At 50.4% G+C, this 15,489-nt stretch overlaps 1 protein-coding gene across 2 annotated transcripts in view; it reads right to left on the bottom strand.

The window, feature by feature from the left end:
• Sin1 (SAPK-interacting protein 1) overlaps positions 1–15,489 on the bottom strand; it is a 100,242-nt gene that overhangs the window by 51,047 nt on the left and 33,706 nt on the right. For both annotated transcript variants that reach the window (XM_084609247.1, XM_084609245.1), the window contains exons 4-5: positions 2,290–2,635; positions 1,780–1,886 (exon numbers count right to left, since the gene is read on the bottom strand). In XM_084609247.1, the coding sequence (XP_084465373.1) occupies positions 1,780–1,886; positions 2,290–2,540 (358 nt within the window). In that variant the 5' untranslated portion in view covers positions 2,541–2,635. The remainder of the gene's footprint in view (positions 1–1,779; positions 1,887–2,289; positions 2,636–15,489) is intronic.

Below are 15,489 nucleotides of genomic sequence, written 5' to 3'. Positions count from 1 at the left end.
TTAGCCTGCCAAGGATACACTTGCGCCCGGCCGCAGCCAACCAGAGAGGTCTTCCCTGGCACGTCACGCGGCCAGCAAGGCAACGGCAAACACCGCCTGCGAGCTGACCACCCAAGTGCCATCTTCTATGCGAAATATTAGGAAGAGGCTGCCCTTGACGTCCAACATGGGCGAACGACGGTGTGACGGTCCTTGGCTGACGAGCATTCAGAGAGCCACGCGTCCTCGCTGGTCGCGGGAAACTCGCTTCACAGATACGCAAAAGCGGTACTGCTACCAAAGGTCTGGGAGCGTGCTTTTTTTACAAACAAACAAACAGGACGAGGTACTCAACCTGCATGCATTAACTCCTTCATAATGCGACTGAGTTCAGCCATGAGGGCCACCACTGTGTAAGTTGTTGGAGCCCGAAATTCAAGCAGCTCTAATTGGAACCTAGCTGCTACAATTAAAAAGGAAAGCGAAGACCACTCCTGCAGTACGCGTCATGTGGCTTTCGACGACGCAAAGGCGCAGATACTGACCCCTAAAACGGTGCTCGCGAACTTTTTCGCGGTTTCTGTCAAAGCGCGTCTGCGCACCGGCCCTCGGCTGCTAGAAAGAAGGCTCAGCAAGGAACGCAACAGAACTCCGCCGAACCTTCGGTCGGCGACGCGCAGCCGCCGGAGCCGCGTGGCTACCTTCGACAGCGGCCATCATTTCCATGTTTCCGCACTAGCGGCGCGCACCACGCGTACGCTCACGGCGCCAATGGAACTTTTATTGCACACACTGAAGCCTTTTATCCTGCGGAATTCCCGTCACGCTCGCTTCGGCATCCAAGCAAATATGGGGGCATCGTGGAGTTTCCTGCCACTTTTAACGAATATATCATTTTCCGCTGAAATACGCAAAAAAAAAAAAAGTCAGCAAACGGCGGAGCGAGAAAGGGAAAGAGGCTGTCAGCTGTCCAGCGAAATTCTGTCGGGAGCGGTTTCCTCCACGCACAAAGAGGGAGGTGCGCTTTGTTTTTCCTCTCTGCACCGGAAAGAGGAGCAAAACTTCTTTCAAGTCGGCCGCCGCGACTGGGCGAGCGAATCGGGAAAGCGGGGGCACCGCTCCGCAAAGATAACCCATTACGGAACGCTGCGGTGAGCAAGGCTCCGAGAAAAGAACGTTTTTTTTTTGTTTTGTTTTGTTTTTGGACGCCTTGCACGGAGGACAAAGCCCGGCAAAAGCAGCAAAGCGAGCCAAGGGGAGCGCCCAAAGTGATTAAAGCGGGCGAGAAGAAGATAATGCGTGCCGAGGGAAACGCGGGAGAAAGTTTTTGACGGCGACAGGCAAGTTCTGAAAAGTGAGGCGGGATTGACCGCGACAGACGCGCAGACAGGCTGACAAAAATGACGGCGAGGAGGACGACCGCAAAGCTGCGTGCTTCTGGGCAAAGCAGCTAATTCCGACACTGCGTCCCCCCTGGTCCGAGGGGAGAGCAAACGAAAGGTTGCTCGCCGAGAGTTTCGGCAAGAACGCCGCCGCGACCGCAACCAGCGCAGCGGCAGAAAGCAGCGACATCGAGATAGGAGAGCCCTCCGCCTGCCTGCACGCATCTGCCGCAGTGTTGGCGAGAAGTTGCGGGCCGCTTTCAACTGCGGTAAGCCTCGGCTCTATGAAGGGCAAGGTGCAGAACTAAATTCTGCCCCAAGCGCCTGATGCGCCGCCCCCGCCGAAGGATGCTGACGCATTCCCCAAACAAAACGCGCGAGGCAGCCCTGAGAGTCGGGGCAGATAGGATGGACTGACCGGAAAGTTCTTTGGCCGGCTGGTCCTTCCAGACAACGTGTCGCAGCTTCCCTTGCAGCCGGCGCTCCTTCTTGAGCCGCTCCAACCGCTGGGCCGTGTTTGAGCGCCTGTCGTCGAGAGAGAAAGAGACAAGTGGTAACAGCTTTCGCCTCCAAACTCAAATACCGGCCGCCTTTTTCTCGCCAACCGACCTTTTTTACCTTGTGCGTCCCGCAAAAACGATCGCACGCAAGTTGCTCGATAGCACTGAACCAAAGCGGTGCAGTGAGGCACAAAGACCGGTAAGACGGGTTTCTACGATTTGCCCAAATGGTGCTCGTCCGGCACGCACTGGTGGCGGCAAGCTGGTACAAACGAGAGGACGTGCGAGTATGATTTCTAGCGGTCGCCACGGCATAGGAACTATCAACTCCACGATTGGCGGCACTTTCGCTTTCATTTCAGCATGCAGTATTCGGCGGCAGGTCCGGCACCGCGCGTGTATCGAAGCATTTCGCGTGGTCAGTATACCTGCGGTGGGCGCCGATGAACTCCATCTCGGAGACGATGTCGTAGGACTGGCTCATCTCCTGCTGCTGCTGCAGCTGCAGCTGCTCGGCCTCGGCCGCCAGGTCGGTGGTCACCTGCGGCGGTTGCGGCCACGCTGCACGGGCGTCCGCGTCGCTCAGCATGGCCAGCTCGCACAAGCCCGTGTCGTCGCATGTGACGAATGAGTGGCGCACGTGCGAAAGCACGAATCGCACGTCGTCGTACAGCGCCATATCCTCTACCTACATGACCTGGACCTCCTCCAGGCAAGGAATGACACAGCGCGCCGCCACGGCGCGCTGTGCGCCTACGAGTCTCCGTGGGACACCTGCGTGCAAGGGCGAATAACGGTCATCCAGAAGCTGCTGCGCGATTAGTGTTAACATATGCTCGCGGAGTTTAGCGTTCGCAACTCTTGCGTACGATAAAGTCTCGTTTCCAACATGGCGGCCCGCTTCGAAGCAGAACGCCTCGATAGTACGCTTATCGGTCGTAAACGACACACCACGAGTACAATTTTTATTTATTTATTTACTTCGAGTGATGATCTCCTAGGCCTAAAGAACAAAGTCGGTTCGTTGACAAAAACGGTTTCAGTCCGAAGAACCAACCACTATAGGCTGAAGTTGTCCCCGCGGCCTTTTTTGCATACACTGAACTAAAAGTGCATACGCTGAACTAAAACTTCCGTCTGTTCATTCAGGGCTTGGTACGCACCTAATTATTATCTTTTGCACCCATATCTGCCGAGAGTAGACGACGCGGCACGGAGGAACACAGCACATTCTCGTGATTGCCTCAAGAGTCCTCTATAGCTTTCATATAGTACTGAAAGTTGTGAGATGGAGCATATATGGTGCACTCTGCACCGCCGCGGGAGAGGAGGTGCGTCTGACCCGCCTAACACTCGGCCGGGAAGCATACTCTTCCAGACGGAGCATCCAAATTAGATAACATGAGCAGAACATTAGAAGCAATTCACTCTACGTGCGGAGAGAAAACTTCCGCAGGCACTGCGTCAGGAGCAACGCAACAACGTACAGCAGCTGCGGCCGAAAAATAGCGCTCTGAAACAAGGCACACGCGTCCCTCTCGACGCACACAATACAGCACATATCAAATCTCTGGGTGACTCAAGAACTGGTCCCCTGTCGTGTGAGACTACACCTGACAGAACTTCCCAAACGCCACCAGACGTGTTGAGCGCCGAGCCACGGGAGAGAATGCAATCCATACCGCGTTTCCAGAATGCCTCTCTGCGCATTCACTTGTGCAGTCTGGGCCAAGCGAGAAAAGATCGCCATTAAGCAAAGGCCATGAACTCCGGCGCGCACTCTTCCACTCACACACATGCGCAGAAAGCGCGCGCACATCGAGTGGCTGTAGAAGCTCTCGTTTGAGCGTCGACAAGCGAGGTAGCGAACACAAGCACAGCAACCGGATGCTGCCACGGTGGCGCCTAATGAACAAAATATGAATTCGGGACCGTTAAGGGAAAACATCAAGTCGAAAACATGCGAAAAACCCACAAGGGCCAAGTAAAATGCATTTTCCTCCTGAATGCAAGCCTCCCTCTTGTATGAGCCAATCCATTGCATCATTGGCAGCTATTGTTATACTGATCCCCAACGCTCTGCCAGGCGCAAGCATTTCCCGGTCACTCGAGCTGTATGCAGTCGAAACGCACGGTAGTCCCAAATTCCGCGAGCCGTGCGTCCAGCCAGCGTTAGGATTCCGGGCCACGTAACTATATAGTTACCGCAACTGCCAGCTCCTCGACGAGGGGTGGCTCCAAAGAGCGACGGATAAGTTTTGTTACCGCAATTTCGATCCAAAGCAAAAAAAAAAAAAAAAAAAAAAAAAAAAAAATCGAACGATAGCAACGTAGAAGCCAAGTCCAGTTTTTAAACGTTGTTTATTGGCGAAAATGCGCATCTTTTTAGCTTGTAAAGTTGGCCTCCCGAAAGGCGAATTTTTAAAATGGCGTCGCAAGACTGCCGTATTGTCGCGGATATCACGTTAACTGCTTCTACGGCATTAAATGCGAGCGACGCTATTTTTAGTCTCCTCAAAACGGCGCTGCTGATACGAAGCCGTCCACTCTCGGACGCCGACGAAGCCACAAGTCCGATATCGCAAGAAAAATGGCCGAAAAACGTGTAGCCCCGGGCAGGCCGTAATGCATTGGCAGCCCGTTCACATACCGCGTGCTACTCCAGCGTTGTGGCGCCCGTATACAAAGATAATGCACGCGAGATAACCCCTGGTGATTAAAATCGGTTTCAAGGCACCAGAGCTTCAGTGCGTAAATATATCAGCTGTGATAAGCATTAAGTTGTTGAGGTATGCAGCAACCCGGTGCACAATAGCTGTAAAACAAGTCGGGCGCCAGGCACACGCTCCAAATACATGCTATAGCGTGCATGTTCCCTTGCGCAATCTGGCTTTGCGGTACAGTGGAGTTAATTTCGAATTCAAGTAAAGCATCTGCTTATCGCTGCAATGTGTGCATGCCTTTAGAGCACACGTTTCTCAACATTCAAGCCGACCACGAAAAGGATCTACACTCGTGCATATGAAACGATGACAAGGCGCCTTAGGCAAGCGCTCACGCAGCCTCCTCGGCGGTACATACTGATCGGCAAGCCTGTCCGCAAGAACCAAGAATACTGTTTTCTTCCGGGCCTTTCATTACGGCACCCCCGGCGGGGTTCAGTGGTTTTAATGCGTTCCCCTATTGATTTCAAGGTCGCGTGATCGGACCATGGCCGCATTCCAACGGAGGAAAAACGCGAGAGCCCGCGTGCCATGCGATGCTAGTGCACGTTAAGAAATGGTTTCTTCTACTGCAGCGTCACATGTAGACGTCGAGCTCCACATGCCAATTTTCAATACTGCGAATACATAACATTGACACCAGCGTTCAGACTTGACACTGCTATCCTTCACGAGAAGACGGGGAAATCAAAGCAGAAAATTCAAACAGCCCTCAATTTATCACGCTATTGCGAAGAATCCCGCCCTCGTTTCTTCACAGTTCGACTCTTCCCGCTTCTTCGTCGTTACCGTGACGTAATTCAACTTAATTCAGCCGCGCACTCAAGGTGATTTCCGGCAACGGACAAAAGCATTCGCAAGGAAGTGCAGCGTTCATGTAGCGAAAGGATTCATCACGCTTACCGAAAGCGTGCACTCCCGCATAGTGAGAAGCCATGCGGAGAAGTGCGCGTTACAGCACCAGGAAACGCCGGCGTGATAGTTTTTTTTTTTCTTTTTCTTTTTTTTTTACCGACACGTACACGCATCAACGTGTGAAACTGTGTTTCCTGATCCCGAGGTTGTGACGCCCCACACAAACTAACGCTACCAAACATGCCGATACAGGCACCTAATAGTTGCATCTCCTGATGCTTTACCACAATGCGTACGGCTCAACGCCGCGCTGCGATCAGGAAGTGTACGCTCACCTACAACGACACACGAAGCTTTGCGTATCAAAACAGATGCATGCGGGGCGCCAGAATTCGTTTCCGCCGCCGCTGGGACTCCCTTTAGACCAAGCTGGATGTAGGCACAAAAGCGTTTAGCCTCCGTCCAAAGACGCATCCACACAGAGAGGGGACACCGAGAAAGCTCTTCCCAGCCACTGTGTGACAACGAACACCTATGCGTTGGCCACACATATCCCCCCTTTCTGTGATCCCAGCTCGCGCGGGAGACGAGCAGCGGAGGCAGGGAATGAAAGCGCCATCCCATCGTCCCGAGGGAGCAGGGGAGCGTGCGCACGACTCTCGAGGAGGCCTCCGGGACCCGCCGCAGTGGCGGCGGAGGAGCGCAGCGCGACCGGGGAGGAAGAAAATAAAAAGAGCGAGCCACTTCTGAAAGCATTTCGACGCACTCAGGCGACAACGCTCTGCATTAGTAGTTCGGCAGCAGCGGTGGGGGAATTTCCACGGCTCCCTGTCTTCGCGAGCCTTTGTTGGGGGCCGCACGCGCCTTACAGAAGCATGATTCACGAAAGACGCGACGTCGCTGCTTCCCAGAGCGCCGGCGATAACGACACTTCCGCCACAAGGAAAGCCAAGAGACTGCCCCGACTCGTTCACAGTTTACACACCGAAAGCCTGTGCGGCATTTTGGAGCGCTTTGCACGCCATTTTATAGCGAGGAACGCTTCGAGGAGGTCGGCTGCAAGGCCACTAGCGCGCGTGCCTCACTGTATGCAAAAACACTCCAGATGCGCCACCGTAAAACCTGCAACCTCTCATCAGTTCGTGTGCTGCCTCGGATGTGCAGCAAACACACTTCATTTGAAACTCAGGCACGTCAAAAAGCAGGAAGGGCAAAGTTGAAAGGTTAAAAAAAAAAAAAAAAAATGGGTTGCTAAAGATACGAAACACGCCGGGCAGGTGACGGAAACTCCGCAGTGCGGTCGGCTGAACCACGGCGCCCCCAGCACACGACGTTGCCCGCTAGCCGCCCGTGGCCGGTGCGATCTCATTTAGCAAAAGGCACCAGCCGTCAGCGCGAAACCGAGCCATCCGCAGCGGCTCAAGCGCCCGCAATGCCTATGTGAGACTTGGCAATTGGCAATCACCAGGCGGCCTATATCTCTTCGCCGATCGGCGCCAATCCTTTTCGCCCTCTCCTCCTCTCTCCGGCACGCAGGGCGGCTAATGGCAAAGCCGTGTCGGCGTCCATTACCGTCGGCCATAACTCCGTTATCCCAAACGGAGTCTTTCTTGCCGCACATTACGGAGCCACTCTCCAGGTGCGCGCGCGTATAAGGCGAGCCTAATTTGGGCGTCCATCATCGCCCCGAGTGACGCATCCGAAAGCCCCTTCCGAGGTCCCGGCATATACCTGCTGCTTCGCCTAAAAAGCCGCTGGCACAAAACAGGCGTTCCTGATACGACGACCACGGCACATTTTTCTTTTTTTTTTTTTCCCTCTTCCCTCCCTACAAAACGACGGCTTCTTTCTTCAGTTTCGCGCTTCCCGTCGGCCTACGCTCCATGCGGAGACATCACGCCAGAATGTCGCCCCGTCCAAATGGGCACATACCATTTAAATTAAGACGGCTCTGGTTGTCGCTCCAGTCGGCAGACATGCTTAGGACACTGCCAACTGTAATGAAGGGAAAATGAGTAGCTTTTGAATCTTCGGGGGAGCCCATGCCTCGGTACACAGCGTGGGACTAGTGCCGGTGACAGCTGCCGTAGTGGTTTTCCAGGTTAAATTGCAAACAAATATAACAGTTTATCGATCCATTAGCACCGACTGCACCTCCTCGACTGTACCTTCAATGCGCGCGCCATAATGCAAAGTCTCAAAGAGCAGAACGGTGTTAGTCGAATGTTTAGGGGAATCGCCCAAGGTGGAGTAGATTTGTAATAAGGGAGTAATTATGGCATCCACCAAGCGCAGCCATACGGCTACAAAGGAAAGCTATACAGCTTTTTCTAGCCTGATATGCTCTGCTGACCTGCTAGCCGTTTTGGGTAGATCAGTTGGTAGAGCGGCAGTCCCGGGTTCGATCCCCGGACCAGGACGAATCACTTCCTTATTACAGAGCAGCGTGGAGCGACAGAGTGAGCATCAACGGCCCCGATGTACAAGTGCAAAAGGGGTCCCCACGTGGGCACACTGCAGAGGGCTAAGGACGTCTCCTCATTTCGACCTCGTCAAAAAGCGGCCACTGCGACCACATCGGGCCCGGCACGGCAAAGCCCGCAGAACACGAATGAAGAGCTCAAATCGGCCGGCGCGTCGCCACTTTCCGAAATCGGCCTCATTTTTCACGGCCTTCGGGGAGCGCAGCCACACCGGGGTCTGGTGATTAATGGGGCCGCCAACCGCCTCCGAGGCGCAACCGGTGGCGGCGGCAACCTCCGCGCAGGGATGGCAGTCTCTTGAAACACACCCACGCTTTTTTTCTTTCCTCGCGCGGTTACAACGAGGCCACTCCGCACCGATCACGGAGCGCAGCCCTTCAACGAACGCTTTATATACAATTGGAGTTAGAAGCCCTTTCTCGGAGTGCGCAACTGCCAGCAGAGACAATGCTTTGTCTGAGAAAGTTTCGGTACCCTTAATGTCCCAAGACTATCTTTTTTATGTCAACGAGCGAACGCAATAGACAATATTTCTCAATATAGTGAAGGGGGTAAGTAAGGGTTGGTAGCAGCCAGGTCCTCCACCGCTGCCATGCAGACAGGTTTTGTGACCGGCGGTTTTTTTTTTTTTTTTCTTCCTGCGTTTTGCAAAGTCAGGTGAACCTTAGAAATAAGTAGAATGGACTCCCTGATCAATTGCAGACAAATCCGTGGGTTTCGATGTTACAATTTTCAACCACTTTGGCACTCGGCATAAAATTTCATGCATGCCCGTAAACTATTACCGGTCGCGCTTTCTGTTGCAGGCTAGGCTATCTATCTTTCCCGAGGCCTGCGCAAGCTATTCGGACAGAAAAATAAAGCTCCCGAAGAGAAATCGGTACACGGCCTTTTTACAGGGCGTGTACCGATTGGGTGCACACCGTTCTTATGACAAAGAGACTACTGTTCACTAAGACGGAGGTACGGTATGAGCGCTGACGTCCCAAGTTTCAACGAGAGCGGATAAATAAATTAAACGCCATAAGAGGCTCGACTGTAAAACGCTAGCGAAAACAAATGAAGGTATACTACGAAGGCTACGCTTCCGCCCTGCAGTCATGTTACTTGGGACGCAAGTATGAACGAGGAACTGAACAAGGGTAGGTGGCGGGAGCCTCAGTTCGCAAGCCGAGCCAACGTTTCGACAGGCGGACGTGTCTTCGTCTGGGCAGCGCGGCGATCATCACTGGCGGGGGTTTAAATAAGATTTTGCTTCCGAAGAAGAAAAGCAGTTCGTAAGCCGAGCCAACGTTTCGGCAAGTGGACCTAGCTTTTCTTCGTAAGCAAAAGGGTATTTAAACCCCCGCCAGTGATGACCGCCGCTGCCCAGACGAAGACACGTCCCCCTGTCGAAACGTCGGCTCGACTTGCGAACTGAGGCTCCCGCCATCTACCCTTGTAGATTTTCCCAATTTAGATGATGTCTACGTCCCACAGAAAAAAAAAAATGCTACAGCCAAATGACCTCGACACAACAGCCCGTCGCATACACTGCTATGGTGCACGCGCGCAAGATAGCTCCGATAACAGTACAGGCCACGTCCAGGTGACAGAAGTACACCTAACGCTCGCAAGACAAACGAATGCCAAGCATTCAATAACTTCAGATCGACTCCCATTCCGCCACTGCGTTAAATAAGTTAAGCCAAACTGCGCTTTCCAAGCAAAAAGCTGCGAATGTTACTGGAAAAGACGAAAACAGAAACAATTGTGCGGTTTATTTCTCTGCTTACCACAGGGAACAGGCAATTTCAGGGTAGTGGTCGTAAAAAAGTGTTTACCGAAAAATTTAGAAATAATTGTTTACTGCATTTTATAAGGCTAACAGGCTTCTTTAATTCAAGAAAATACTGAATATAAACAGTCGCAATAGGATAATAAAAATCTAGGACATATGCGTTGCGCGTTACTATAACAGAAACGAGTATTAAAAATTAGAGGTCTTCACGCTAAACCTTTCGGTCAACAAAACAAAAAGGAAAGGAACGAGCAGCTATTTGGGTTACTACGCAATGCACTGCCAAGGTCGATTCAGGCCATGAGAGACTTCGTAGTGGAGTGCTCCGGAAATTCCGACCACCTGGGGTTCTTGAACGTGCACTGACATCGCAAAGCACACGGACGCCTTGCTTTTCGCCTCCATCGAAAAGCGGCCGCCGGGATCCGATCCCGCACCTTGGGCACAGTAGCCGAGCACTCCCTAACCACTGCAGGGTACAGCAGCCGAGAGCCTTAACCACTGAGCCACAGCGGCAGCTGGAACGCCTTATTTTAGTACATTAATATGAACGGGAGTGCAGCTCGAGGCCGAAGCGTTGGGCTGGTAGACAGAACATCCGCCTCGTATTCGGGAGGTGACGAGTGCAGCCCCACCGTTTTAAGGCGAAAACCTTTCTAGGCTCATGGAATGAAATCCCGTGAGCGAGAGCTGTGCGCGAGATCTGTCATACTCCGCAAGATGTCTGGCGTTCCTGCCATCTGCAATCCTACACTTGAACGCGCGCCAAGGAACGCCACGCGACAGGAGCGATGGTCTACTGTCAAAACTCACACTTGACGGAGAAAGTGCGACAGATACTGCGCATTTCCTTTGCTGCAAACCAATTATATGTGGCACTGCAACGACGCCGATGACAGAAAAACGATCCTCCTAAGACATCTATGAGACCCTCATTTTTTTTTCTAATCGGTGCACAGGTCCGGTTCTCGGCTGATCCCACTTCAGATCGTTGGGTCTTTGACCCCACCCTGCATTTATGTGGCGAAGCAAATACTGTAATTTTTCGCGAATACTTTCTTCCGAATAGAAAATTTCGAACAACGGTTGACTGTGAAAACTGAGCATAGAACGTTCGCAAACCAAATTCGATCCGCGTGTCGGAACCATTACGCAACTGCACATACGCGCGTTCACCGCATGCGCAGTTCACTGGCCACAAAATCGGTTGGCGGAGGGGCCTATATACATTACGTCACGTGACGAAAAGACACGGCGGGAGGTAGTTGGTTCACCAGTATTTCAACAAAGAAACAAGGGAAGAAAAAAAAAAGAAAGTGCGAAGAACTCTATTTCACGCACAGAATCCGCAATCGCGGGGAACAGGCAACCGAAGTGCACAGGGGCCACGCGAGAAATGAGAGCGAGATAGCTGGCATACGTGAATGATATATTAATGACGCCGGATGGTCCACTTCGACCTTGCCACGTGACGGGATCGCGGGGGCCGCACGTTTTTCTGAACGGCGACGAGCTGGGCGCGGCACTATACCGAAAGGGGGACGGAAACGCGGCGACCTGGCGAGCGATTGACCCCTCCGTACCCGTTGCGGTACATCTGCTCGCAGACTCAACTGAGAAGGCCAAACTACGTCCAAGGAGGTGCCGGGCTGGATAAACGGGTCTACAGATATGTAAATGAGGCAAGGGCAGTCGGGTTTCGCGTCAAACTAGTTGTGGATGGCTTTGGGACGTAAGAGACGAAGCCTCCGCGAGACGCAGCGACACAGAATGGCACAGTATGCTTCGGGGCCGAAATCGGAATGCGATAGAACGGGCGACGCCGAGAAGATGGACGCGATGCCAACGCCCAGCGCTCCTGGACGACGAAGCCGTCCGCACATTGCTCTCGTAGGCCGCAACTGTATATAGAGCGGTGACGTCAAAGTAAGGCCTTTGCGCCAGCCATCAAACGTCCGAAAAATTTCGCAGCTTGGTGTCGTTCCTCAGGGCGCGTTGTCAGATAGCTACTAAGAATAATGAGGGTACACCCCTGGTGCATGAACATCCAGCACACGTTGGTACTGTCTAGCAGAAATTAAAAAAAAAAGCAAGATGAAAATACACGAACACAAATGACTGAAGCGAAATGTGGCTGGCGCTTGTAATAACCAGAAAGCACCAGTTTATCATTACAGAGTTAAATCAAGGTAATGAATGAGCGTGTCCACATGTGGAGGAAATCTAAATCCACTTTTGCCAATTCATGTGCTACAAGATGAAAACCAAAAACATGAGTCTTCAATGTTTGCAACCCCACTGGGACTATCCCATGTAAATTCCATGGCCAACATGGGACTAATGTCCCATTACTTCCTGCTTGCTATGTGAAGTCACAGTTCTCACCAGCTCTAAAACCAGCTCCCTGTACAAAACTTGATCACTGCATCTGCCACACAGATGGTGTAATTACCCCATCAATGGGACCAACTGAGTGTGCTGGGCTTATAAAAAACCCCAATCTAAACAGCTGCCAAAACTACTGCACTGCCACTTAATTTTCTCTTGCTCGTGTTCTTCAAAAGGCAGGCCTGCCTTCCACTAATGATTCACATTTCCACTTGTGGTTTTATGCGATTTTTTACACATAACCGTCCTGCATGCCTCTTTGTAACCGCATTTTAAATCGTGTGGCAAATTTATATATATATATATATATACACAGTGTTTGCTCCATTCTAAGCACCCCCTTTATTCACGATCGCGATGCCCAAAGTGAGGGGGGCAGGGTGCTTAGACTCAAAAAATCTAAAATATCCTCCCTCCCTTTGTTTTCGCATCGATATCTCGACGAGACGGGAGAGAGAAATAACATATTTGGCAAGCAAACTTGAAAACATCTTCCGCAAACATGACTTAAGTGGTGTGCTTGAAGCTCAAGCTGTGACACAGCTGATGCCAAACAAAGAAAGGATGCCCGTGATGGCTGTGAAACCTGCCGAGAACCACCGAATGGTCGCCGATTCCAGGTCTATGCGACAACAGGCCGACAGTGTCATTGGGGTCGGTTTTAGGCAGCTTTTGCTATACTGCACTGCCAGCTGTCGTGTAGTGTTGGAAGGCAAAAATAAAAAGCTGCAGAGTGTGCCGCACCCCGAGTGTCCAACGGCGCCGGATAGACTGAGTGAGCAAGTGCGCTGGAAGCCTTGTCCACACCTCTTTCACGCAAAAAAAGGGGTGCTTACATTTGCATGGAAACTCTTCTTCTAAATATTTTTTTAAAATTAGGGGCGAGGGGAGTGCGCTCAGAATCGAGAAAATACGGTATACTAGTACATTAAGAGAACCACATTGACAAACCTAAAACACATTTGTTCTGACATTTTGATCACCAGCATGACCTATATTATATATTATATAATCAACTGCTTCAGTTCACAATACCAGCTAGTGATGAAAAACTAAAACGAAAACAGACGTGCATATTTTTGAAAGTAAGGTTTTGCTTGACACTATAAATACATGGAGCTGCCATTGCTGCAGTCAAACCAAAGGCCTCAATACTTGCCTAACCTTAAATTCAACAGTGAAAATTATAGCAGTCTGGTCACTGTTTTGTACCTAACCAAAAATGAGTTTTTGGCACAACCAGACCAACTCCACACACATCTACCAAACATTGATGAAGCTCACCACTGAATACCTAAAGCACTTACTTGCCTGGCAATAAAGAAGCCCTTTGCAAACTGGTTTCTTCTCACACAAAGTTGTTTTCCAGTCATGTGCCGAAGGCAAGAGTGAGGTAGAAATGCTATGAGAAAGCGACTAGGTACTTGGTCCAATTGTGGCTAGTGCACACATGCAAATGAGCACAGGTATCAGGATTGAACAGTGGCATCATTGCTGGTCTTCCATGCTTGTGTGAATTTTCACGCTTACCAAAGCCCTGTTCCTGGTAGAAGTTTGACTAGGCCTTTCTCTTGGCTTGGTGTTTTATTATCCTTTTAAAGCTGACCATGCTGATGCAAGATAACCTCCCCAAGAGAGACAACTTACAATGTCTGTAATTATTCTTGGAAGAGACACTAATTCTACTTAAAAGAATTAGAGACACTGTATTTTAGTCATATGTTTTGCCTTCAGCTTGATTTACAGGAAGCACATAATGAGAGAGCCACCTGGATTGTGCATAAAAGCAAAAAATTGCTTATAATTGACTTTTTTCTTTTCCTCGTGCTGTTTTGGTTCTGGTTTCAATCCACTGAGAGATGGCACAGACGTTCCGAGGTCATTTGAGGTATACACAAACTGCAGTTACTTGCTGCTTTGACCATATTAATCTGCATCAACTCTAACCCTAAGAGAGGCTACTTTGAAGACAAGAAAACCACATGAAAAAATTTGTGCAATGCTGCTGTCCATGCTGCAGCTACTTTGTAGTGGCTGCTTTCACCTTAGAAAGCCAGGAAGCTCTACAAATGATAATCTGTGTGAATACAGATAATGTAAGGGCCAAGTAAAATTTTCCTGTGATTGCAATGTTCTTATTTTGTATCTCCTTCTTTCCTTAATATTGTCACTTATCCTAGTGCGATAAACATTACATGGTTATTTTAGCAATGGCATTTCTCATTCATTACCGCGTCCCATGTTCCATGTACCTGCGCTGCATTGCCTTTTGCAAGCGCATGCTCACAGTCCTTTTTTTGCAATGAAGTGAAGTACACAAATATGACACCTTAAAGTATAGTGGCAGGGGTGGGTGCTGCATCGTAGCAAGTACCACTTTAGGTGCCATTGCCGCCCCGGGAAGAGAAGCTTTAACCCTTCCCTCATCACATACATCAATGCTATGGTCCCACACTCCCCAATCCTACCCACTCAACTCGAGTCTAGCGAACTTTTCTGTATTCTCCTCTAAAAAAAAATGAGACCAAAAGGCACCTGTTTTGTCATGAATTAGGCAATTCAAGCAGATACGAGATTGTTTTAACAATCCTACTAATCATGGCTTTCCATACACGTAAAAAAAAGAAGTGGTGGCTAAGCAGTTCGGACGCTCGATTGCTGATCTTGAGAAGGCAGGTGTGATCCTGGCCTTGGCAGCTGCATTTCCCAAGGAGGTGATATGCAGGTCACCAGTGTGCCATGCGATGCCAGTGCACACTGAAAACACTAGGCGGCTGGAGCCCTCCACTACGGTGTCCCTCATAGCCAACGTTGCTGTGGGACAATTAAACCCTACAAACCAAACCAAACCGAATATGGCTTGACTATTACACCGATGCAGATGGAGACTACTTTTGGAGATGGCAGTCAAACTTGGTATATATAATCTTCCCATACAGATCCCAAATGAAAATTAACCAAACTGCAGTGTGATACTAACATATTCTACAATGCCCAAGGTCCAAAAATGCCTAGAACGTGGAAGCAGATGTGCACATCTGTTACTTTTTAATCAATACAATAGCTCTTATAAATGTGATTTGATATTTTTTAGTTTGGTTTATACAATTTAATGTCCTAAGGTGGGTTCAGGTTGTGAGAGATGTCTCAGTAGAAGGCTTCAGAAATTTCGACCACCTAGGGCTCTTGAATGAGCATAGTGCACGGGCGCCTTGCTTTCCACCTTGATCAAAAAGCGGTCGCCGTGACCGGGATTGATCTCTTGTCCTTGGGTTCAGCAGCAGTCAAGCTCCCAACCAATGAGCCACTGCAGCAGGGGATAAAATTTTTGTGTAACCTTAACCCTTTGTTTTTTTAGCTTTTGCTGTAGTTGTATTTCTTTATGCTCTGTATACATGA

The sequence above is a fragment of the Amblyomma maculatum genome, chromosome 7 (assembly GCF_055883805.1).
Source record: "Amblyomma maculatum isolate TAMU_Amacu chromosome 7, ASM5588380v1, whole genome shotgun sequence".
Classification (NCBI taxonomy): domain Eukaryota; kingdom Metazoa; phylum Arthropoda; class Arachnida; order Ixodida; family Ixodidae; genus Amblyomma; species Amblyomma maculatum.
Note: the sequence above shows the minus strand (reverse complement) of the source record. Positions and strands in the feature narration are given on the sequence as shown.